Source organism: Pocillopora damicornis, chromosome 5 (assembly GCF_964200805.1).
Source record: "Pocillopora damicornis chromosome 5, jaPocDami1.2, whole genome shotgun sequence".
Lineage (NCBI taxonomy): Eukaryota > Metazoa > Cnidaria > Anthozoa > Scleractinia > Pocilloporidae > Pocillopora > Pocillopora damicornis.
The window spans coordinates 12,483,119-12,508,118 of NC_142674.1; the positions used below are offsets into that span (position 1 = coordinate 12,483,119).

The following is a 25,000-nucleotide window of genomic DNA, read 5'->3' on the forward strand; positions in this document are numbered from 1 at the left end:
CAACGTGCCATAAACGGCTTGCGCCTAAAGTATTTACAATTAAGGTCCTACCGATAAAAGACAGGTCTCTTTGTTTCCAAAGATTTAGAACCGAACTTAGTTTGTCTAATTTGGCCCGCCAATTGTCGTCGTCGACATTGACGAGGCCGTTTGAGAAGTAAACACCAAGCACTCTCATTTTAGTGACCCATTTGAGGCCATAGGGAGATTCAATTCTAGTTCGCCATTTTCCTAACCACATTGCTTCAGATTTGGACGTGTTCAGTTTAGCGCCAGATCCTTGTTCAAATTTTGATACGACTCGGAGAAGTGAAGAAAGAGATCTTTCGGATTTTAAGATGCAAGTAGCATCGTCAGCGTACTGGGATATTTTATATTGAAGGCCCCCTGCTCCGGGGAGCAGGAAACCTTCAATATCTTTACAATTACGGATTTGCGTTGATAATACTTCTGAAACTAGCACATAAAGGAGAGGAGATAATGGGCATCCCTGTCTCACCCCTCTTCTTAAGTGGACAGGGGGGGACAGGGAGCCATTAACAATGATTCTAGAGAAGGCTTTAGAGTAAAATAGTTCGACCCACCCACAAAAGGAGGGGCCGAAACCAAATTTACACAATACTCTCATCATGAATTCGTGGTCAACTCGGTCAAAAGCTTTTTCTTGATCTAAGGAAATGAGAATACCCGGTTCATTAGTTTTGTCAATCATGTCGAGGGCATCACGAAGTAAGGCCAAATTTGAGAAGATAGTGCGGCCGACCACGCCGCACGTTTGGTCTGAATGCACGATGGAGTTCATGACTTTTTTCAATCGTTCAGTGATGATTTTAGATGCTAACTTGTAGTCAGTGTTTAACAAGGAAATTGGGCGCCAATTTTTTGCGAGGCGTCGATCATCTTTTTTGTGGATGAGTCGTAGGAGGCCCTCGTACTGGCTATCCGCGAGGGAGCCAGCAAGAAAGGCCTCGTTCAAAACAGAAAGGGGAGATTCGCTCAAATCGTTCCAAAAACACGAGTAAAATTCTGTTGGGAGACCATCAGAACCGGGTGACTTGCCGGTCTGAAGGCCTTCCAATGCGGTAAGTAATTCTTTATTAGAAAAAGGGCCTTCACATAGATTGCGCTCATAATCAGTCAGTGAAAATTCGAGGCCGTCAATTATTTCAGTTTGAATTCGCATATCAAGAGGATCTTGGGTGAATAAATTCTTGTAGAAATTGGTTAAAATTCTTTCAAGATCATTTTGAGAATTTCTGAGAACACCGTTCTCGTCAAAAAAAGATTCAAAACTATTCATGTCAGCTCGTTTTTTCTCCAGACGGAAGAAATAGCGTGTTGGTTTCTCACCTTCTTCGAACCATTGTGCTCGGGAGCGGACTTTAGCTCCTTCGGCTTCTTTCGAGATCAGAGAGGACAATTGGCTTTCCAAATCGCTAATTACACCTGGGTTATTTAAGCGATTAGAATGTAAAGCGTTTTTAGCACGGGTTAATTGCTTAGTAATTAGGATTCTTGTGGCATTTGCTGTTCTCTGTTTACGGATACAGTATGAAATACTTGTTTTGCGGATTTCAATTTTTAGAGCATCCCACCATTCGCGGAGGGAGGCGAATTCGGGGATTTTAAGCTTAAAGTTGTTAATCGATTTTGACATAATGTTTTTAAATTCTACATCTGAGAGTAAAGAGCTGTTGAACTTCCAAATTCCAGGACCGTGATTAGAAGGGTTAGTCGTTAGTTCAATTTTTACAAAGTCATGATCGGATAGGTCGTATACGCATGGAAGAATATTACATTTCGTTACTAGGGTTAAGCCTTTAGCGACGAGAAAGCGGTCAATTCTAGATGCCTGGGTATGGTCTTTATTAGACCAGGTGAAAGTTACTTTGCGCGGGTTGTTTTTGCGCCAAATGTCTGTAAGTGAGAAGTCAGCACAAAGGGATCGGAGAAGTTTTTGATCAGACAGTGGGATGGCGGAACAATTTAATTTATCTAGGACATTGTCCACACAATTAAAGTCTCCCCCGATCACTAGGTCCCCTTGGGGGAGAAAGTAATTGTGCAGACAAGAGAAAAAACTTTTACGATCCGAAATAGTATTGGGAGAGTAAATGTTTACTAAATTTAGTTTAGAATTATAGTAGTCAATGAGTAAGCTCAATATTCTTCCTTCGGAATCGGTCAAAAAACGGATAATTTTGCCTGGAAAGTTTAGAGAAAAGAGGATGGCAACACCGGCAGACCTGCCAGTCCCGAAGGACCACAGACATTTGCCGCGCCAGAGTATTTCGAATTCCTCCGCTTGTTTTTTGCATGAGACATGTGTTTCTTGTAAAAGGATTATGTCACAGTTTGAATAATTTAATTCTTGAATAATTTTTCGACTTTTACTGGAGGACCCGAGTCCTCGCACATTCAGAGAAATTATTTTAAGCTTACTCATTGAATATAAATAAAAAATTAATATCTGTACCGCCTTCTCCTAGGTTTAACTCTCTCCCATCCATCATCATCAGTTTCGGAGCCAGAGTAGTCACGGCGGGAAGATCTATCGCGGTCATCGCGGCCGCGATAATAATCTCGATCGCTTCTATCTCTCTCTCTTCTGTCGCCTCTCCGGTCATCTCTTCGTTCTTCTCGATCGTCCCTCCCTCGCTCGTCTCTTCGTTCTCTTGGTCGTTCTCTTCTACCTTCGTCGCGTTGTTGTTCTCGTTGTTTCTCTTGATCTTGTTGTTTCTGTTGTTCTTGCTGTTCCTGCTTTTCTAGTAATTTCTGTTGTTCTTCTTGTTGTCGCTGTTGTTCTCTCTGTTGTTTTAGTTTTTTCTGCCTTTCTTCTCTTTCCTTGGCGCGCTGGGCTCGCTCTTGTTTCTTTTCCTCTTCAGTTTTAGGTGGCGTTGGCTCACTATCGACGTTCGCGCTGAAGAGCAGGAAGGGGCATTGAGGCATGGAATGGTTGTCCGCTAAACAAACGGAACATCTTGGCGAGTCTTTACATTCTTGAGCTCGATGCCCAGGGCGTTCACAATTAAAACAACGGACTGCAGAGCAGTCTTTGGCCATGTGGTCAGTAGCTCCACAATTCCGGCAAGCTTTTGGCTGATTTGGGTACCATATTTTGATAGGTTCACCAGCTATGTTGATGTTGGCAGGGATGGTTCGAAGTAGCGCCATTCGAGCCGTTCTTACTCCATTCTCGATATGTTGTGCAATTTTGTCGCGCCGAAATGAAAGGACACGACCGTAGTGGCTGAGTCGGCCAATCACGGCAGTGTCGGGTAGTTCAGCGGGGGCTTCATGGATCTTGACGAGGACCAAACGATTTTCGCAGTCGCCCAGGAACACTTTGAGACCGGCAATCACGACAAAAGGTGTTTCAAGAGCGGCTTCTTTAGCTGCACGGCTCTTAAAAGTCACGATCCAAGATCTATTGGACGCCTTTCTCTGGATTCCGGTGATAGCGTCAATATCGATTTCTGCCGCGTCAAAAGCTTCGAGAATTATTTGCGATGTGACGGTTGTATCAACGCTAAAATAAATAGAGCGATCCTTCGTGATTCTACTTTGACTAGGAGCATTCAAAAAAGGCACGGCCTGAAATTTCACACCCTTATTTTCCAGATTTTTTAGTACCTCAGGGATTTCGATTTCCACGTCTGCGCCCCAGGACTGTGAACCTTCTACCACGCTTGCGTCTACGACGTCTCCTGGATTCGCTGCCGAGTTATCTGTAGTAAACTGGCTGATATTTTCACTTTCCTGGCTGTCCATGTTGACCAATTGCTGCAAAAGCAAGGAAAATAAACTTTTCATAAGCCTTTTAACCTTACCCAAAAGGCCGAGAAGCTTTCAGTACTTTTTCGGCCTTCTGGGCCGAATCAGTGCAGTGCTGATGCTAGGATGGAGGTAAGGCATTATAGCCACCCCAAGTGATCTCACACATGTGGGATCACCTAGGCCATGCCAGAGTGCTCAAACTAGAAAAACTAGTGAGCGTGCATAATGCTAGCAGCAATGACTCATCCTAGTAGAGTGCTCAATTTGGACATGAAAGCAAAGCTTTGTATGCCAAAGAGCTATATCTAACTGCAGACAGTACTTTTTTTTTTTTTTTTTTTAATATAAAAGCCTGGAGACCAGGCAGTTTTATTTCGTCAATGATATCTATTTACAATTCTAATTGATTAAAGTATTCGAATTAAATTATGAGTTATTTAGGTAATTACAGGTCTCAATTAACTAATGATATTTTCTCTTACAGGCGGCACGAACAGCGCACGGGCTATAACAGCCCGGAGTAAGCGCCCACCTGTAAGAGGTAACAAAGTTCTATTTAAAAGTTTTCTATTTACTATTTACAAAGAGATATTTCAGACCATGTGGGGCGCAAACAGCGCGCGGGCCTGTAGCCCGGAGTAAGCACCCCTCATGGGCGAGATTTAACAAGTTTTATTATATACAAAGGTTCAGGGGGGAGCAAGAGAGGGGAAGAAGATGGGCTTACCAGCGTCGACCGAACAAAGTACGTTTTTAAAAGACCAAAAATTCCTTAAGGTATCAGTGTCGTTACTAAGAATTCTGAGTTGGACATCTTTCTTAATTAAGTCTATAATCGCGTTGGAGCTCAAAAGAGAACCTTCGAAGGTAGCTTTATTTCTGGCAAGCCAACACCAATATATGATGGTTGCCTTGAGAAAGTTAGATAAGGATATAGCGGTGGTAGATTTGTCTAGGGAAAAAGGGTAGTAGATAGATGTAGGGGAGATAGAGAAGGGGGAGTCGAGTAGAGCACGGAAAAGGGGGGAGAAGTGGTCCCAGACTTTCACAACTCTGGGACATCCCAAGAAGCAGTGTTCAATAGTTTCCGTTTTTCCGCAGATCGCGCATTTGTCATTATTGATGTATCCCCAAGACTTAAGGAGATATCTTACGCGGATCATTCTATGGATCAATAGCCAAATTAGATCGTTCTTCTTGTTTTCAATTAGCTTTAGGCGAGACTTGCGCCACACCCAGGCCCAACGATTGATGGGGCGGTCCATAGCAGACGCCCAAAAACCGGAGCACCGGGGTGCAACGCAGACGGGGTCAAGCAACAAAAGATATAAATTCTTACCGGTGAGTAAATCAGGTAAGGCACCAGTTTTCTGATGCAAGGTACGGAAATTATCTAGACAAAGGCGGTAGTAATTGGAAGGAAGGAAGGAAGAGGGAGCAGAATTGGTGGGAAAAGAAAAACGGGGATCTAGAATAGTTAGCTTATGTCCTAAAAAATATCGAGCTAGGTAATGCCATTTGGATGTGCCAAAGTCATCTCTTAAACTGGAAAAAACAGAAAGGCGCAGGCTAGCGCACTTAGCTTTAAAATTAACGACGTTGAGGCCCCCGGATGATGGGGGCGCATAACAGCGATCGCGACTAACATTTTCCATTTTTCCTCTCCAGATAAAAGGCCAAATGATCGACTTAAAGCTATCGTGCACCCAACGGGGTGGGGGGATGACTTTAGCAACGTGCCATAAACGGCTTGCGCCTAAAGTATTTACAATTAAGGTCCTACCGATAAAAGACAGGTCTCTTTGTTTCCAAAGATTTAGAACCGAACTTAGTTTGTCTAATTTGGCCCGCCAATTGTCGTCGTCGACATTGACGAGGCCGTTTGAGAAGTAAACACCAAGCACTCTCATTTTAGTGACCCATTTGAGGCCATAGGGAGATTCAATTCTAGTTCGCCATTTTCCTAACCACATTGCTTCAGATTTGGACGTGTTCAGTTTAGCGCCAGATCCTTGTTCAAATTTTGATACGACTCGGAGAAGTGAAGAAAGAGATCTTTCGGATTTTAAGATGCAAGTAGCATCGTCAGCGTACTGGGATATTTTATATTGAAGGCCCCCTGCTCCGGGGAGCAGGAAACCTTCAATATCTTTACAATTACGGATTTGCGTTGATAATACTTCTGAAACTAGCACATAAAGGAGAGGAGATAATGGGCATCCTTGTCTCACCCCTCTTCTTAAGTGGACAGGGGGGGACAGGGAGCCATTAACAATGATTCTAGAGAAGGCTTTAGAATAAAATAGTTCGACCCACCCACAAAAGGAGGGGCCGAAACCAAATTTACGCAATACTCTCATCATGAATTCGTGGTCAACTCGGTCAAAAGCTTTTTCTTGATCTAAGGAAATGAGAATACCCGGTTCATTAGTTTTGTCAATCATGTCGAGGGCATCACGAAGTAAGGCCAAATTTGAGAAGATAGTGCGGCCGACCACGCCGCACGTTTGGTCTGAATGCACGATGGAGTTCATGACTTTTTTCAATCGTTCAGTGATGATTTTAGATGCTAACTTGTAGTCAGTGTTTAACAAGGAAATTGGGCGCCAATTTTTTGCGAGGCGTCGATCATCTTTTTTGTGGATGAGTCGTAGGAGGCCCTCGTACTGGCTATCCGCGAGGGAGCCAGCAAGAAAGGCCTCGTTCAAAACAGAAAGGAGAGATTCGCTCAAATCGTTCCAAAAACACGAGTAAAATTCTGTTGGGAGACCATCAGAACCGGGTGACTTGCCGGTCTGAAGGCCTTCCAATGCGGTAAGTAATTCTTTATTAGAAAAAGGGCCTTCACATAGATTGCGCTCATAATCAGTCAGTGAAAATTCGAGGTCGTCAATTATTTCAGTTTGAATTCGCATATCAAGAGGATCTTGGGTGAATAAATTCTTGTAGAAATTGGTTAAAATTCTTTCAAGATCATTTTGAGAACTTCTGAGAACACCGTTCTCGTCAAAAAAAGATTCAAAACTATTCATGTCAGCTCGTTTTTTCTCCAGACGGAAGAAATAGCGTGTTGGTTTCTCACCTTCTTCGAACCATTGTGCTCGGGAGCGGACTTTAGCTCCTTCGGCTTCTTTCGAGATCAGAGAGGACAATTGGCTTTCCAAATCGCTAATTACACCTGGGTTATTTAAGCGATTAGAATGTAAAGCGTTTTTAGCATGGGTTAATTGCTTAGTAATTAGGATTCTTTTGGCATTTGCTGTTCTCTGTTTACGGATACAGTATGAAATACTTGTTTTGCGGATTTCAATTTTTAGAGCATCCCACCATTCGCGAAGGGAGGCGAATTCGGGGATTTTAAGCTTAAAGTTGTTAATCGATTTTGACATAATGTTTTTAAATTCTACATCTGAGAGTAAAGAGCTGTTGAACTTCCAAATTCCAGGACCGTGATTAGAAGGGTTAGTCGTTAGTTCAATTTTTACAAAGTCATGATCGGATAGGTCGTATACGCATGGAAGAATATTACATTTCGTTACTAGGGTTAAGCCTTTAGCGACGAGAAAGCGGTCAATTCTAGATGCCTGGGTATGGTCTTTATTAGACCAGGTGAAAGTTACTTTGCGCGGGTTGTTTTTGCGCCAAATGTCTGTAAGTGAGAAGTCAGCACAAAGGGATCGGAGAAGTTTTTGATCAGACAATAGGATGGCGGAACAATTTAATTTATCTAGGACATTGTCCACACAATTAAAGTCTCCCCCGATCACTAGGTCCCCTTGGGGGAGAAAGTAATTGTGCAGACAAGAGAAAAAACTTTTACGATCCGAAATAGTATTGGGAGAGTAAATGTTTACTAAATTTAGTTTAGAATTATAGTAGTCAATGAGTAAGCTCAATATTCTTCCTTCGGAATCGGTCAAAAAACGGATAATTTTGCCTGGAAAGTTTAGAGAAAAGAGGATGGCAATACCGGCAGACCTGCCAGTCCCGAAGGACCACAGACATTTGCCGCGCCAGAGTATTTCGAATTCCTCCGCTTGTTTTTTGCATGAGACATGTGTTTCTTGTAAAAGGATTATGTCACAGTTTGAATAATTTAATTCTTGAATAATTTTTCGACTTTTACTGGAGGACCCGAGTCCTCGCACATTTAGAGAAATTATTTTAAGCTTACTCATTGAATATAAATAAAAAATTAATATCTGTACCGCCTTCTCCTAGGTTTAGCTCTCTCCCATCCATCATCATCAGTTTCGGAGCCAGAGTAGTCACGGCGGGAAGATCTATCGCGGTCATCGCGGCCGCGATAATAATCTCGATCGCTTCTATCTCTCTCTCTTCTGTCGTCTCTCCGGTCATCTCTTCGTTCTTCTCGATCGTCCCTCCCTCGCTCGTCTCTTCGTTCTCTTGGTCGTTCTCTTCTACCTTCGTCGCGTTGTTGTTCTCGTTGTTTCTCTTGATCTTGTTGTTTCTGTTGTTCTTGCTGTTCCTGCTTTTCTAGTAATTTCTGTTGTTCTTCTTGTTGTCGCTGTTGTTCTCTCTGTTGTTGTAGTTTTTTCTGCCTTTCTTCTCTTTCCTTGGCGCGCTGGGCTCGCTCTTGTTTCTTTTCCTTTTCAGTTTTAGGTGGCGTTGGCTCACTATCGACGTTCGCGCTGAAGAGCAGGAAGGGGCATTGAGGCATGGAATGGTTGTCCGCTAAACAAACGGAACATCTTGGCGAGTCTTTACATTCTTGAGCTCGATGCCCAGGGCATTCACAATTAAAACAACGGACTGCAGAGCAGTCTTTGGCCATGTGGTCAGTAGCTCCACAATTCCGGCAAGCTTTTGGCTGATTTGGGTACCATATTTTGATAGGTTCACCAGCTATGTTGATGTTGGCAGGGATAGTTCGATGTAGCGCCATTCGAGCCGTTCTCACTCCATTCTCGATATGTTGTGCAATTTTGTCGCGCCGAAATGAAAGGACACGACCGTAGTGGCTGAGTCGGCCAATCACGGCAGTGTCGGGTAGTTCAGCGGGGGCTTCATGGATCTTGACGAGGACCAAACGATTTTCGCAGTCGCCCAGGAACACTTTGAGACCGGCAATCACGACAAAAGGTGTTTCAAGAGCGGCTTCTTTAGCTGCACGGCTCTTAAAAGTCACGATCCAAGATCTATTGGACGCCTTTCTCTGGATTCCGGTGATAGCGTCAATATCGATTTCTGCCGCGTCAAAAGCTTCGAGAATTATTTGCGATGTGACGGTTGTATCAACGCTAAAATAAATAGAGCGATCCTTCGTGATTCTACTTTGACTAGGAGCATTCAAAAAAGGCACGGCCTGAAATTTCACACCCTTATTTTCCAGATTTTTTAGTACCTCAGGGATTTCGATTTCCACGTCTGCGCCCCAGGACTGTGAACCTTCTACCACGCTTGCGTCTACGACGTCTCCTGGATTCGCTGCCGAGTTATCTGTAGTAAACTGGCTGATATTTTCACTTTCCTGGCTGTCCATGTTGACCAATTGCTGCAAAAGCAAGGAAAATAAACTTTTCATAAGCCTTTTAACCTTACCCAAGAGGCCGAGAAGCTTTCAGTACTGTTTCGGCCTTCTGGGCCTCATCAGTGCAGTGCTGATGCTAGGATGGAGGTAAGGCATTATAGCCACCCCAAGTGATCTCACACATGTGGGATCACCTAAGCCATGCCAGAGTGCTCAAACTAGAAAAAAAAAAATATATATATATATATATAGCTCTTTGGCTATGAGGATACCTCCATCCTAGCATCAGCACTGCACTGATGAGGCCCAGAAGGCCGAAACAGTACTGTCTGCAGTTAGATATAGCTCTTTGGCATACAAAGCTTTGCTTTCATGTCTAAATTGAGCACTCTACTAGGATGAGTCATTGCTGCTAGCATTATGCATGCTCACTAGTTTTTCTAGTTTGAGCACTCTGGCATGGCTTAGATGATCCCACATATGTGAGATCACTTGGGGTGGCTATATAGTCTTACCTCCATCCTAGCATCAGCACTGCACTGATGAGGCCCAGAAGGCCGAAACAGTACTGAAAGCTTCTCGGCCTCTTGGGTAAGGTTAAAAGGCTTATGAAAAGTTTATTTTCCTTGCTTTTGCAGCAATTGGTCAACATGGACAGCCAGGAAAGTGAAAATATCAGCCAGTTTACTACAGATAACTCGACAGCGAATCCAGGAGACGTCGTAGACGCAAGCGTGGTAGAAGGTTCACAGTCCTGGGGCGCAGACGTGGAAATCGAAATCCCTGAGGTACTAAAAAATCTGGAAAATAAGGGTGTGAAATTTCAGGCCGTGCCTTTTTTGAATGCTCCTAGTCAAAGTAGAATCACGAAGGATCGCTCTATTTATTTTAGCGTTGATACAACCGTCACATCGCAAATAATTCTCGAAGCTTTTGACGCGGCAGAAATCGATATTGACGCTATCACCGGAATCCAGAGAAAGGCGTCCAATAGATCTTGGATCGTGACTTTTAAGAGCCGTGCAGCTAAAGAAGCCGCTCTTGAAACACCTTTTGTCGTGATTGCCGGTCTCAAAGTGTTCCTGGGCGACTGCGAAAATCGTTTGGTCCTCGTCAAGATCCATGAAGCCCCCGCTGAACTACCCGACACTGCCGTGATTGGCCGACTCAGCCACTACGGTCGTGTCCTTTCATTTCGGCGCGACAAAATTGCACAACATATCGAGAATGGAGTGAGAACGGCTCGAATGGCGCTACATCGAACTATCCCTGCCAACATCAACATAGCTGGTGAACCTATCAAAATATGGTACCCAAATCAGCCAAAAGCTTGCCGGAATTGTGGAGCTACTGACCACATGGCCAAAGACTGCTCTGCAGTCCGTTGTTTTAATTGTGAATGCCCTGGGCATCGAGCTCAAGAATGTAAAGACTCGCCAAGATGTTCCGTTTGTTTAGCGGACAACCATTCCATGCCTCAATGCCCCTTCCTGCTCTTCAGCGCGAACGTCGATAGTGAGCCAACGCCACCTAAAACTGAAGAGGAAAAGAAACAAGAGCGAGCCCAGCGCGCCAAGGAAAGAGAAGAAAGGCAGAAAAAACTACAACAACAGAGAGAACAACAGCGACAACAAGAAGAACAACAGAAATTACTAGAAAAGCAGGAACAGCAAGAACAACAGAAACAACAAGATCAAGAGAAACAACGAGAACAACAACGCGACGAAGGTAGAAGAGAACGACCAAGAGAACGAAGAGACGAGCGAGGGAGGGACGATCGAGAAGAACGAAGAGATGACCGGAGAGACGACAGAAGAGAGAGAGATAGAAGCGATCGAGATTATTATCGCGGCCGCGATGACCGCGATAGATCTTCCCGCCGTGACTACTCTGGCTCCGAAACTGATGATGATGGATGGGAGAGAGTTAAACCTAGGAGAAGGCGGTACAGATATTAATTTTTTATTTATATTCAATGAGTAAGCTTAAAATAATTTCTCTAAATGTGCGAGGACTCGGGTCCTCCAGTAAAAGTCGAAAAATTATTCAAGAATTAAATTATTCAAACTGTGACATAATCCTTTTACAAGAAACACATGTCTCATGCAAAAAACAAGCGGAGGAATTCGAAATACTCTGGCGTGGCAAATGTCTGTGGTCCTTCGGGACTGGCAGGTCTGCCGGTGTTGCCATCCTCTTTTCTCTATACTTTCCAGGCAAAATTATCCGTTTTTTGACCGATTCCGAAGGAAGAATATTGAGCTTACTCATTGACTACTATAATTCTAAACTAAATTTAGTAAACATTTACTCTCCCAATACTATTTCGGATCGTAAAAGTTTTTTCTCTTGTCTGCACAATTACTTTCTCCCCCAAGGGGACCTAGTGATCGGGGGAGACTTTAATTGTGTGGACAATGTCCTAGATAAATTAAATTGTTCCGCCATCCTATTGTCTGATCAAAAACTTCTCCGATCCCTTTGTGCTGACTTCTCACTTACAGACATTTGGCGCAAAAACAACCCGCGCAAAGTAACTTTCACCTGGTCTAATAAAGACCATACCCAGGCATCTAGAATTGACCGCTTTCTCGTCGCTAAAGGCTTAACCCTAGTAACGAAATGTAATATTCTTCCATGCGTATACGACCTATCCGATCATGACTTTGTAAAAATTGAACTAACGACTAACCCTTCTAATCACGGTCCTGGAATTTGGAAGTTCAACAGCTCTTTACTCTCAGATGTAGAATTTAAAAACATTATGTCAAAATCGATTAACAACTTTAAGCTTAAAATCCCCGAATTCGCCTCCCTTCGCGAATGGTGGGATGCTCTAAAAATTGAAGTCCGCAAAACAAGTATTTCATACTGTATCCGTAAACAGAGAACAGCAAATGCCAAAAGAATCCTAATTACTAAGCAATTAACCCATGCTAAAAACGCTTTACATTCTAATCGCTTAAATAACCCAGGTGTAATTAGCGATTTGGAAAGCCAATTGTCCTCTCTGATCTCGAAAGAAGCCGAAGGAGCTAAAGTCCGCTCCCGAGCACAATGGTTCGAAGAAGGTGAGAAACCAACACGCTATTTCTTCCGTCTGGAGAAAAAACGAGCTGACATGAATAGTTTTGAATCTTTTTTTGACGAGAACGGTGTTCTCAGAAGTTCTCAAAATGATCTTGAAAGAATTTTAACCAATTTCTACAAGAATTTATTCACCCAAGATCCTCTTGATATGCGAATTCAAACTGAAATAATTGACGGCCTCGAATTTTCACTGACTGATTATGAGCGCAATCTATGTGAAGGCCCTTTTTCTAATAAAGAATTACTTACCGCATTGGAAGGCCTTCAGACCGGCAAGTCACCCGGTTCTGATGGTCTCCCAACAGAATTTTACTCGTGTTTTTGGAACGATTTGAGCGAATCTCTCCTTTCTGTTTTGAACGAGGCCTTTCTTGCTGGCTCCCTCGCGGATAGCCAGTACGAGGGCCTCCTACGACTCATCCACAAAAAAGATGATCGACGCCTCGCAAAAAATTGGCGCCCAATTTCCTTGTTAAACACTGACTACAAGTTAGCATCTAAAATCATCACTGAACGATTGAAAAAAGTCATGAACTCCATCGTGCATTCAGACCAAACGTGCGGCGTGGTCGGCCGCACTATCTTCTCAAATTTGGCCTTACTTCGTGATGCCCTCGACATGATTGACAAAACTAATGAACCGGGTATTCTCATTTCCTTAGATCAAGAAAAAGCTTTTGACCGAGTTGACCACGAATTCATGATGAGAGTATTGCGTAAATTTGGTTTCGGCCCCTCCTTTTGTGGGTGGGTCGAACTATTTTATTCTAAAGCCTTCTCTAGAATCATTGTTAATGGCTCCCTGTCCCCCCCTGTCCACTTAAGAAGAGGGGTGAGACAAGGATGCCCATTATCTCCTCTCCTTTATGTGCTAGTTTCAGAAGTATTATCAACGCAAATCCGTAATTGTAAAGATATTGAAGGTTTCCTGCTCCCCGGAGCAGGGGGCCTTCAATATAAAATATCCCAGTACGCTGACGATGCTACTTGCATCTTAAAATCCGAAAGATCTCTTTCTTCACTTCTCCGAGTCGTATCAAAATTTGAACAAGGATCTGGCGCTAAACTGAACACGTCCAAATCTGAAGCAATGTGGTTAGGAAAATGGCGAACTAGAATTGAATCTCCCTATGGCCTCAAATGGGTCACTAAAATGAGAGTGCTTGGTGTTTACTTCTCAAACGGCCTCGTCAATGTCGACGACGACAATTGGCGGGCCAAATTAGACAAACTAAGTTCGGTTCTAAATCTTTGGAAACAAAGAGACCTGTCTTTTATCGGTAGGACCTTAATTGTAAATACTTTAGGCGCAAGCCGTTTATGGCACGTTGCTAAAGTCATCCCCCCACCCCGTTGGGTGCACGATAGCTTTAAGTCGATCATTTGGCCTTTTATCTGGAGAGGAAAAATGGAAAATGTTAGTCGCGATCGCTGTTATGCGCCCCCATCATCCGGGGGCCTCAACGTCGTTAATTTTAAAGCTAAGTGCGCTAGCCTGCGCCTTTCTGTTTTTTCCAGTTTAAGAGATGACTTTGGCACATCCAAATGGCATTACCTAGCTCGATATTTTTTAGGACATAAGCTAACTATTCTAGATCCCCGTTTTTCTTTTCCCACCAATTCTGCTCCCTCTTCCTTCCTTCCTTCCAATTACTACCGCCTTTGTCTAGATAATTTCCGTACCTTGCATCAGAAAACTGGTGCCTTACCTGATTTACTCACCGGTAAGAATTTATATCTTTTGTTGCTTGACCCCGTCTGCGTTGCACACCGGTGCTCCGGTTTTTGGGCGTCTGCTATGGACCGCCCCATCAATCGTTGGGCCTGGGTGTGGCGCAAGTCTCGCCTAAAGCTAATTGAAAACAAGAAGAACGATCTAATTTGGCTATTGATCCATAGAATGATCCGCGTAAGATATCTCCTTAAGTCTTGGGGATACATCAATAATGACAAATGCGCGATCTGCGGAAAAACGGAAACTATTGAACACTGCTTCTTGGGATGTCCCAGAGTTGTGAAAGTCTGGGACCACTTCTCCCCCCTTTTCCGTGCTCTACTCGACTCCCCCTTCTCTATCTCCCCTACATCTATCTACTACCCTTTTTCCCTAGACAAATCTACCACCGCTATATCCTTATCTAACTTTCTCAAGGCAACCATCATATATTGGTGTTGGCTTGCCAGAAATAAAGCTACCTTCGAAGGTTCTCTTTTGAGCTCCAACGCGATTATAGACTTAATTAAGAAAGATGTCCAACTCAGAATTCTTAGTAACGACACTGATACCTTAAGGAATTTTTGGTCTTTTAAAAACGTACTTTGTTCGGTCGACGCTGGTAAGCCCATCTTCTTCCCCTCTCTTGCTCCCCCCTGAACCTTTGTATATAATAAAACTTGTTAAATCTCGCCCATGAGGGGTGCTTACTCCGGGCTACAGGCCCGCGCGCTGTTTGCGCCCCACATGGTCTGAAATATCTCTTTGTAAATAGTAAATAGAAAACTTTTAAATAGAACTTTGTTACCTCTTACAGGTGGGCGCTTACTCCGGGCTGTTATAGCCCGTGCGCTGTTCGTGCCGCCTGTAAGAGAAAATATCATTAGTTAATTGAGACCTGTAATTACCTAAATAACTCATAATTTAATTCGAATACTTTAATCAATTAGAATTGTAAATAGATATCATTGACGAAATAAAACTGCCTGGTCTCCAGGCTTTTATATTAAAAAAAAAAAAAGTACTGTCTGCAGTTAGTTATATATATATATATATATATATATATATATATAAATATATATACAGTATAGACAGTATACAGACATATATAGACAGTACTGTCTGCAGTTAGTTATATATAAATATATATATATATATATATATATAGGGAGTCTGCAAGTCGATTTTCGCGTGGAACAGTGCTCAATACGTTTAAGCAGGGCGGAATAAATATTTTAAGAGGAAAAAAGGACACAACTACATTTTCCCGATAAGACTGTTTCGTGGATCGCTTCACTCTTCAGGGGTTTAAACCCCTGGAGAGTGAAGCGATCCACGAAACAGGCTTGTCTGGAAAATGTAGTTGCGTCCTTTTTTCCTCTTAAAATAAATATATATATATATATATATATATATATATATATATAATCCAAAGAACTGAAGATATTGTTGTAATAACAATAAAGAATACATGTTCCTCGATTTTTGCAATGTTGTGTGACACGTCATAGATTACTTGCATGTCTAAGTCGTCCGGGGTACTCTTGAAAATTTTTCCGAAAGCTTGTCTTGTCAAAAATGTCATCGTTGAACGGTTCACCCAAGCGTAATTCGCTGCTGCAGCCATGCCTTTGAGGTAATCTTGACCTTCTTGTCAGTTAACTCTGGCACAAGCAAGCTGTAAAGGAACCAAATATATGGTTGTCAACACTTGTGTTTAAAACGAGAAACAAATCGTCGGAACCATCCAAATAAGGGGAAGAATAAACTAATCAGAACTTACGATTTCAGACCCGTTAGAGTAGAACATTACAATTGTGATTGTTTGTCGTAATCCTTAGGAGAAGCGAGCAGTTTAGACGGTTGATCATGAAAACTTTTGTCTCAGTAAGTTGCCTTGTTCTAAAACCGACAAATAAGGGAAATTGGAGAAGACAAAATTTACCAGGCTAAAAACATGAATGATTTAACGTGAACTCTTATAACCTGGCTAAGTTGAGCTTGCGAATCCGATTTTCAACTTCATTGTTTTAAGAACAGTCTTAACTTCTCTGATTCCATCGCTAATGAAAACGTACTATTTCTCCACGTGCTTTTATAGGGGCGTTCGTTCAGCTGACCATTGATCGCAATGTGAAAATCGACTCAACAGATACCAATAACGGAGAAAAGAGACAGAGTCAATTTCTATTACACCTATCACAGCGAAACTTCCCCAAAACCATCCAACTATAATTGCACTGGGAGCAATTGCTCATGTAATGCCGTATAGAGATATCATTTCTGTAGATGTGGTAAATTAATCAAGGCTCGTTATCTCTACTCTACTAAATTAGATGCCTGGATAAAAATACTTGTTGGAAAAACTGCAAACAAAGCTTAAGGGAAATTCTACTTTAGCAAGTTCCATTTAAGAGATGTCATTACAAGTTTCTTTGTCAATGTAGACGGCCATGACAAGTGCAATTGTCGTGGAATACTTGGTAAAATACAAACTTAATGCACAGACTTAAATGCACTACACTGTTAGCAAACCTGTCTGTCGTTGACTTCAATCTTGTCCCTTTTCATGGCTTTCTCCATTTCTACCAGTGCATCTGTAAAACGAAGAAATCAAGAATGCCTGACTCGGGTGACAGCGATCACCTGGAAAATAATCAAGTCTTGCCTTCTGTGGAGACATAAGTTAAGTCGATAATAGATTCATTTATCTATCGTTAAGAGAGGAACGGTATATAAACCATTTACCAGTGGTCACTTGATGTCCAAGTCCTCTACTGCCACTGTGGATCATCACACAAACCTTTTAAACATAAATTATATAATTATTGACAAGATCATTAGCAACCAAACTAACCCTAAACTAAAGAGTTCTAAGTGAGACCCAGTTGAAGCTGTTCGAGTTGGTAGTCGTGGTAGTTGGTAACTAAACGAGTAACAATTGATAAACACAAGAACTGAGAGATAATTATTATGAGGTTTGAAATGTAACGAGAGAGACTAAGAAAAGATCTTTCCTACAAGCTCGAGAGAAATATCAAGCAGCTTTCCTAAAAGATCTTCAATTGCTCACATGCCTCACTCCTTGCAAGTCAGAGATCCCATGAGTGACCAAGACTTAATTTCTACTTACAATATCAATACAATATCAACCAGAAAAGAATAAAGAAAAATATCAATTTGCGGATAATAAGTTGATCCAATACATAATTCTCTGAACTAACATCATAACAATTTTATGGTTGACAGTATGGAGAATTACAAATTTGATCTGGGAGTTAAAGGGTTAAGACGTAAGTGCCCTTTTTTCTACCTGTCCAAGATGATCAACTCCCATCTTATTTGCAGCATAATTGTCGTAAGTTTCATCCACAACCTGGATTTCCGCATAGTGATTCCCCGCTCCAAGAGTGCCAAGCTAATCAGTGGAGAAGATAAGCCATAACAGTTATCCTTCGTCAGCTTTAGGGTTTCTAATGCTGACAAAGGGTTAACGTTCGAAACGTCAGCTTTAGGAACTCTTAACGGTGGCTAATTTACACATCAATTCAGTTCATAAATCATCTTATCCTGCTATACCCCCTAACGATACAGCACCGCAAATTCCCTAAAAACTTACCATTTTACTTAACCGTTAAGTAAAAGCCTACTTAGAGCTTGAAGTAATCTGTACGTTTGAGAACAATTTTGGTCGAAAGGCGAAAGTGATCTGTACAGTCATAGATGGAAACTCGTGCCACTTTCTCGCAAGATCAGACCAGGGCGTGGAATTGCGCCTAATACAGGCGCCAATGCGACTAAATTTTTCACTTTGGCGACCAAATCCTGAAAGTTAGTCGCCAAATTGGCGACTAGAACGTTTCATCATAACCTGAACAGTGAATTAAAAAGATTTGCAAAGATAAATCCGCGGCAAACTTCCTCGTTAAGTTTGTTTCCAAAACGTAGCACATGCATCTCGATCGATAACTAGACGCCATCTTGGATTTAGATGAGCCTGAACGTTGTATATCATCCATCCTAATGTCCACTTTGTAGCACGTTAAAGATCTTTTCCCTAACTTAATTTTGGAGAGTCTATCTAGAACGCTGACAGCGTAAAGAAAGATTTTGTTTGTCTTTGAAAATGGCGACCAACTTTTTTTGAATTGGCTACCACTTTGAAGAATTTAGGAGCCAAGTGGCTATCAGAAAAAAAAGTTAAATTCACGCCCTGCAGACGCAACTTATTCTAAAATCAGTCGCGACACGGTACTATATGTAGCCTCCCTCCCTCCCTCCCCCTCCCTAGCTCTGTAGAGTTTGCTCAATTTCGTAATGAGATCCCACTGGTTCCTTGCCATATTTGACTTTGTTCTACTTGCTCGTTGTCATAGCGTTCCCTTTGATAACAGAGGACTTTCGATAAAAGAGCGCCTTCACAACAGGCTGCAAAGAATCAGTCATCAATTGCGCTACCCTCGTCGCGCAGTCAACGCTCGTATCAAACGCTCCTGCTTATTTTATTCAGTAAGAGCTACAAATGAAACTTCTGTACTTCTGTATTTACCTGCGGCAAGCCTCGTTTCTTTGCTCTATCACTAACTTTTCCAGGGTCAGCCTGCAGCATTCGTCCGTACTCTTCACAATGCTCCTTATCCTCAGCCCAAGCATAACCTGTAATGAGAAGACAAAATTACATCAGAATTAAATCACGACCACATCAGCTTTTGCTGAATTTTTTATCGTGTTTAAATAAATGCTGTTGTTGTTGTTGTTGTTGTTGACACCTTAAATATGACCGTCACGATTTTCAACTTCCAATTTTGTTCACCTTAATACCAGGTAACGTAATTTTAAATTCTTTTAAAATACTTCTTTGAGATGGCACATGTACGATGTATATCTTAATTTTCCAGTGACTCTTTCTCTGTTGTCCACTTCTCACTTGCCTCTTTCCGATAAAAACTACCCATTAAGCACCCTTATTTGGAATTTCCTAACTTACCATCACCCAAATCAACTCGAAAATGAATTAAAAACATCCTCACACCTTCTATTAACTGCATGGCTTTCATAAGACACCCCCTTAAAATTTCAACCTAAAAGAAAATTTAGGAAAATGGCCAACCTTCTCTTAAGGACCAATCCATCCCCATTGAGAGAGCTTCCTCGAGATCTCTGTTGGAGAAAATGATAAGAAATATTAAAATGATTACAGAAAAAAAGTAATGGACCCAATACAGTATTAACATTTTAACTCCCATGAGTGACCAAGACAGAATTTCTCCTTACAATCTCAATTTACTATCAAGCAGACAAGAAATAAGGATAAAGAAAAATATCAAGATGGGAATCACTGGTATCAGTTGATCCAATATCAAATTCTCCAACCTATCATCATAGGGATAGTATAACAGAAAGTAAGGAAAATTACCCATGAAATCTTGAGAGTGAAAGGGTTAAGCTTGTAACTGAAGTCAGAATAAACAGCTTTGACTGACAAGTTGTACAAGAGATGAAAAACTCAGCTTACTTTGCACCCATGGGAATAACACCTTTAGAGCCAACACCAACAGGAATATGATCAAAAAGTGACTGAAATGAGGAGAAAAAAAAAGAAACAAATATTATGGAAATTAGGAAATGTTAGCATAACTAACAAGAAACATGAAAACAAACAAACAAACAAAACAACAAACAAAAAACCAAAACAAACTAAAACAAAAAATAAAACAGTTCTTTTAAATGTTTTGCTGGTTTGCAAATGTTTCAGATAACTGAAGTCCTCTGTGCTTAGTACGTGAAAGATACATTGTGTAAGTACATGTACATGTAGAAATGCACCCAGCCTGAGGCAAGCTAAAGCAGGCCAAATTATGGCAGGTGAGTGCTCAGTATCCTCTAGGTGAAAATTATATCTTAGATACTTGTAGCAGAGGAGGAGTGGGGAGAGAAAGAAATTTGTACCAAGGGGGTAAATGACAGTCAAAAGGAAGAAGAGGAAGTTTAACCATGATGTACTTTACCCTGTACCTGTGCTAATTGTTCTTTAACAGGTTTGACATCCTTCTCATCAAGGTTTGTCCTCAGTAGTTGCACCCCACAGTTGATATCAAAACCAACACCACCTAACACAGATGATCTTTTGTATGAGTACTTCTCATGATTATAAACAATAAGAACTTCTTTAAAATCAGATTTAGATGGGAGACTTCTTTTAAAGTAATCATACAATGAAAAAATACATTTCAAGAACAACAAGTTGTCAAAAATTTTGTGATCAGTGCCACAAGGACTTGAACAATTTTTAAATAATATGCATGTTTTATGGCCAATTGAAAGCCACGCAAAGAAATGGCTTGTGTTTGTCATCACCATCTTGCATAACAAGTAAATATAAAATGACCAATTCAGAACAAACTCAAAGAATAGCATATATGGTATTTCATTGCTACTTTGGTCTTGCTACACTACCTTGTAATTTTGATCAATCATTAATAAATCTGTTCATCAATTCATTTATGAAGAAGACTTTTTTTTAACTTTACCAGGAGAAACAACTGCTTCCGGAAGAGACATGTCAAAGGCTGCCATATTCCCTACAAAAAGAGAAAAAAAAGAAAAAAAAGGAAATAGAGTCCTACTCAAAGGTGAGTTTCCAAATTACTTCTTTTGTGAGAATAAATTTCTTATCCAGTCTTTCTCTGGCAAGTAATCCACAATGGCGGACGACGTGAGAGTGTTTTTATTAACTCTCTAGGGATAAACCAGAACTGTTGCTGTTATTCAAAAGAGCGTTTATATTCAGTTTCTCAGTTAAAGCTCTTTGCTCATTGCTCCATAATGGCAGAGAAGAATTCGAAAGGGAAGAAGCGGAAATGGGAACCAGTAGTATTGGACGATCCTTCGTTCTTTGCGGGCGAAATGGATGGATTTGTGTCCCTTGAAGTCATGGAAGATTATGATCTAAAAGAACTAACAGGAATTGGTACAAGTGGACCAGCTCGGAAGAAGAAAATAAAAGAGCGGCCGCCGCATAAGGTGAATTACTTAAAGTGCTTTAAAACCTACCGCGTTGTTAAATTCAGAAAATAAGATTCAAGCACGTGGTGAAATTACTTTGTATTTGACTTAAGTTTGAGTATGTACATGTAACTGAGAAATTGGGAAAAATATATTTGTATGTCAATTTTTTTGTTTATTTATTTTTTTATCATTACTCACCTTTAATTATTAAATGTAATAAATGGGAGAATTTTCAGCAAATTTTATGTGCATCATCCAATCTTAGAAAATACATGTATGTCATAAATGCATGTTTGTGCAGTCTATACTGACACAAAATTGAGGGTTGTCCATTACATTCAAATTGGGTTGAATCATTTATGTATCGACCCACCAGAAGTTATATTAAAGTTAACATGGCCACCAGGAGGACAATCAGACAGGGTTTGATGCTACTCTGGTTTAAGGATTTAATGAATGTAACCAAAGAAGTTATAATTCATAGACCCAACATTTCAACACTCCTGTCTAGTGCCTTCATCAGGGGTGATCCAAATGCTGCAACAAGAGGTCCTTTTATACCATCACTAATTAGCTGCCTTGTTTTTCTGATGAGGTGTAAATAGGCGTCAGGTCGTAAACCTACCCACACAGAAAAATAATTCACTTTCAATTCTCACCACCCTATTTGCCATAAAAAGTCTGTAGCCAAAACTTTACTTAGGAGGGCTGACTGTCTACCATCTTCACTCAATTCGAAGGCTGAGGAGAGGAAATATGTTTCAAATGTCCAAAAGGCAAACGGCCATACAAAGACTCTTCTCCATAACTACCAAAAACCAGTTACAACTAGTAGCACTCCTGATAAAAGGGAACCAGCAACTGGTTTTGCTGTTATTCCTTACATTCATGGTGTTATGGAACCCATTAAGAGAATTTTGAATAGCCACAACATTTAAGTTGCTCAAAAACCTTCTCAGACTTCGGGGTGTATTTTTTCTAAACCTAAGGATCCTGTCACAAAAGAACAACAAACTGATGCCATTTATTCTATTTCTTGCAATGACTGTGACAACGAATACACTGGAAGACCAAACATCAGCATGGTACACATTTGAAAGAACATCAAAAAGCAGCTTTCTTTTGCAAAAAAGAAAATTCAGCTTTATTGGAGCACACATACCTAAATAACCATACAATTGGGGGGATAATTCTAAAATTATCACCACTAATCGGCGTTACCACCAGCGCCTTTGTTCGGAAGCCTGGCATATTAACTCCACCCGCGCTCCTTTAATGATGGCAGCTTACTTCCTGACACCTATTTACACCTTGTCAGAAAAAAAGGTAGCTAATTAGGGATGGTATAACAGGACCTTTTGTTGCAGCGTTTAGATCACCCCTGATGAAGGCACTAGATAGGAGTGTCAAAATGTTGGGTCTATTAATTGTAACTTCTGCAGTTACATTCATTAAATCTTTAAACCAGAGTAGCATCAAACCATGTCCCACCAGAAGTTAATTGGCAGTTAAGTCATCTTGTGATACCGAAAATCTGAATGAACCATCCCATGTAAAGTGGAAATGTCCTACTAAAAGTCGAATTTCATGGCACTTAATAAATAATCCTCAACCTGTTCCAAGGCAAGGTTGAAAATGTTGTTCAATCAACTCAATTCAACTCAAATGGAATGACTTGACTCCTGAGTTAGATTGGGTGTGTTTGACATCAGAAACAAAACAAACTAAAGATAACTGCTAGTCGTACCTTAAATGAAAAAAAAACAAACAAACAAGCAAAAAGAAACAACAGTAACACTCTCCACAAGAACTACATGAAAATACATCAAGTCATCAAAATCATTTTGAGAGCAATTTGTCCTTAATTTTTCAAAGACAGCAGACTGCACTGGCCCAAAGGCTCATGCATTTTTTCAGTCTTTACACATACATGTACAATTATTTGTATTTAAGGATACAGGCTTTTTTTCGGTTTTCTCTAAAATTTTGGCTCACAGAAAAAAAAACATACAAAAGAGCTACACAGTATTCTCCTTTGATTTTATATCTTCAGGATAATCAGGAACAAACAGATACCACACCACTCACACAACTTGAAAAAAGCACAAAGAATGACCAACAGACAAAGGGAAAAAAGAAGAGGAAAAAGAAAAACAAGGCCCAAAGTAAAGCCCAGTCAGAAGAGCAAAACAGAGTAGAAATGGTCACTGACAATAGACTGGAGGAAGATCCTCCAGGTAAGAATTACTTTCTGGAATTATGGATGGGAAATGCACCAGACAAAGTACAATTTTTTACTCCTATCATTGCACATGAAATGTTCTATAAACAAGAGAATCAGGCACATTTTGTGTAGATAATATTGTGTTGGCAAAGATATAATTTTCTATAAATTATGTAATTTTACCAATAAGTTGGTTATCATTATGATTGCTATTATTTATTAATAAAGTATTCATTGATTTAGATTATGTAACCTTCATAGACATATTTCATATTCAGCTAGGTACAAATAACTCATTGCATATATTGTGGTTCAATTTTATCCTTGGTTCAAATTTTAATTCCTTTGTTTCAAACTCATTATCATACATTACAATACCCAAAAAACAAAAACAAAACGAAATAAAATTTGAACCAAGGATAAAATTGAACCACAACACACGCAACTGTAATAATATCAAATAATGATATTTCCCACCAACACTAAAGTATGAGGTTGAGATGCAGTCATATTTTATAGCTAAATCATTCATTTTGAATGAACTAAACTTTAGAGCCCATGGCAGATATGAGTGCTTGGGAAGTCCTTGGCATTCCCAAAGAAGTTCAGAGAGGACTCAGTGAACAAAGTTTTACAACACCAACCCCTATACAGACTCTCTCCCTTCCGCCTGCAATATTCCACCACAGGGACATCATTGGTGCAGCAGAAACAGTGAGTTGAATCAGAGCAGTTGGATTGGTGGAGGTCTCTTTTACTATGTGCATTGTTTGTTTACTTTGTTCCACAACTTTTTTGAATAATTATTTTTATTCTTTTGAGAGGGAGAGAGAAAGTGGAAAAAATACTTTTTCAATATGTACATGTATTTACTATGATGTACAACTTGCTCATTTACATGCAAGAAGACTTTCCCACACATTATGGCAAACAGTTTCTGTTACTTTAGAGCTGGTCTTTGACCTGAATAAATGTCTAAGTACTAAGAGAGTATTGAATAATTACAAATATGACTTGTTAAAGCACTCTTGAGGAGGGCCGTTGAGCTGAAAGTATGTGTATGGTGTACCTCTTGAAAGAACTCAGACTGACAGACTGACAGATTGAAAGTTAAATTTTAATCTCTTAAGAAATAATTTGATAGTTCTTCCCTCCTCTATAGTTGGTTGGCAGATTTATTCTTTATGCAAAAATGTGCATTACAATAACGTTGCTGTAAGTTTCTTAGTTCTTATATCATAATGTTGGATAATGCTCTGAAATTGTCCGTTGAAGTTATGATAAAATCACTTGAGAGAAGTTTTGATTTCACGAATGGCTGGTTTTTAAGGAGGATGTTATTTAAGTGTATTAATTTTAAAATATGTTTTTTCAAGGGTTCAGGTAAAACACTAGCCTTTGGGATTTCAATTCTCACCCACATCCTTGGCCAGAAGACCAGTCAAGAAGCAGGAGAAACTACAGAAAATGCTACCAAAAATAATGCTACAGAAGCCACAGAAACTGGTAATGGAACATCCAAGCTCAAGAAACCACTCGTGGCGTTGATAATGACACCAACCAGAGAATTGGCTATACAAATAAAAAATCATCTCAAACAGGCTGCAAAACATACATCTTTAGAGGTAAACTTTATGTACTTAAATTGACAATTTGGAAGTATACATCCACAGTTAGATTCTGTTTTCCATTGTTA

At 40.5% G+C, this 25,000-nt stretch overlaps 4 protein-coding genes and 1 long non-coding RNA gene across 5 annotated transcripts in view; 3 read left to right on the forward strand and 2 right to left on the reverse strand.

Annotated features, from left to right (window-relative positions):
• Positions 1 to 2,463: 2,463 nt before the first annotated feature.
• Positions 2,464 to 9,475, reverse strand: LOC149045330 (uncharacterized). The gene is made up of 2 exons (XM_089208091.1): positions 9,143 to 9,475; positions 2,464 to 3,783 (listed from the first exon to the last, which is right to left on the reverse strand). Exons 1-2 carry the CDS (start codon positions 9,320 to 9,322, stop codon positions 2,464 to 2,466), a joined length of 1,500 nt encoding a protein of 499 aa, XP_089064217.1. The 5' UTR covers positions 9,323 to 9,475.
• Positions 9,476 to 9,553: 78 nt separating this feature from the next.
• LOC149045331 (uncharacterized) lies at positions 9,554 to 15,384 on the forward strand. Its single transcript, XM_089205891.1, has 3 exons — positions 9,554 to 10,056; positions 10,161 to 11,131; positions 15,377 to 15,384. The coding sequence occupies exons 2-3, from the start codon at positions 10,516 to 10,518 to the stop codon at positions 15,382 to 15,384; spliced, it is 624 nt and encodes a 207-aa protein (XP_089062017.1). The 5' UTR covers positions 9,554 to 10,056; positions 10,161 to 10,515.
• A 1,450-nt stretch (positions 15,385 to 16,834) lies between these two features.
• Positions 16,835 to 20,514, reverse strand: LOC149045332 (RNA-splicing ligase RTCB-like). The gene is made up of 5 exons (XM_089208121.1): positions 20,088 to 20,514; positions 19,588 to 19,649; positions 19,183 to 19,232; positions 18,622 to 18,728; positions 16,835 to 17,490 (listed from the first exon to the last, which is right to left on the reverse strand). The coding sequence occupies exons 1-5, from the start codon at positions 20,487 to 20,489 to the stop codon at positions 17,359 to 17,361; spliced, it is 753 nt and encodes a 250-aa protein (XP_089064247.1). The 5' UTR covers positions 20,490 to 20,514; the 3' UTR covers positions 16,835 to 17,358.
• On the forward strand, positions 19,646 to 20,704 carry LOC149045333 (uncharacterized). The gene is made up of 2 exons (XR_016187214.1): positions 19,646 to 19,937; positions 20,606 to 20,704. It is a non-coding gene; the product is annotated as an uncharacterized LOC149045333 (long non-coding RNA).
• A 2,576-nt stretch (positions 20,705 to 23,280) lies between these two features.
• Positions 23,281 to 25,000, forward strand: part of LOC149045334 (ATP-dependent RNA helicase DDX24-like) — a 10,610-nt gene continuing 8,890 nt past the window's right edge. The window contains exons 1-2 of the mRNA XM_089205892.1: positions 23,281 to 23,317; positions 23,858 to 24,018. Coding sequence (XP_089062018.1) covers positions 23,281 to 23,317; positions 23,858 to 24,018 — 198 coding nt within the window. The remainder of the gene's footprint in view (positions 23,318 to 23,857; positions 24,019 to 25,000) is intronic.

Bases quoted from the DNA above. Each gene is read 5' to 3' on its own strand.
- LOC149045331 (XM_089205891.1), top strand. From the start codon at position 10,516: ATGGCGCTACATCGAACTATCCCTGCCAACATCAACATAGCTGGTGAA.
- LOC149045332 (XM_089208121.1), bottom strand. From the start codon at position 20,489: ATGCTATTCTTTGAGTTTGTTCTGAATTGGTCATTTTATATTTACTTG. The intron at 19,650-20,087 runs GTACAGGGTAAA...TCCTCATTTCAG, and splicing joins TTAAAGAACAATTAGCACAG to TCACTTTTTGATCATATTCC. The intron at 19,233-19,587 runs GTAAGCTGAGTT...TTTCTCCAACAG, and splicing joins GTTATTCCCATGGGTGCAAA to AGATCTCGAGGAAGCTCTCT.
- LOC149045330 (XM_089208091.1), bottom strand. From the start codon at position 9,322: ATGAAAAGTTTATTTTCCTTGCTTTTGCAGCAATTGGTCAACATGGAC. The intron at 3,784-9,142 runs GTACTAAAAAAT...TTGCTTTTGCAG, and splicing joins TGGAAATCGAAATCCCTGAG to CAATTGGTCAACATGGACAG.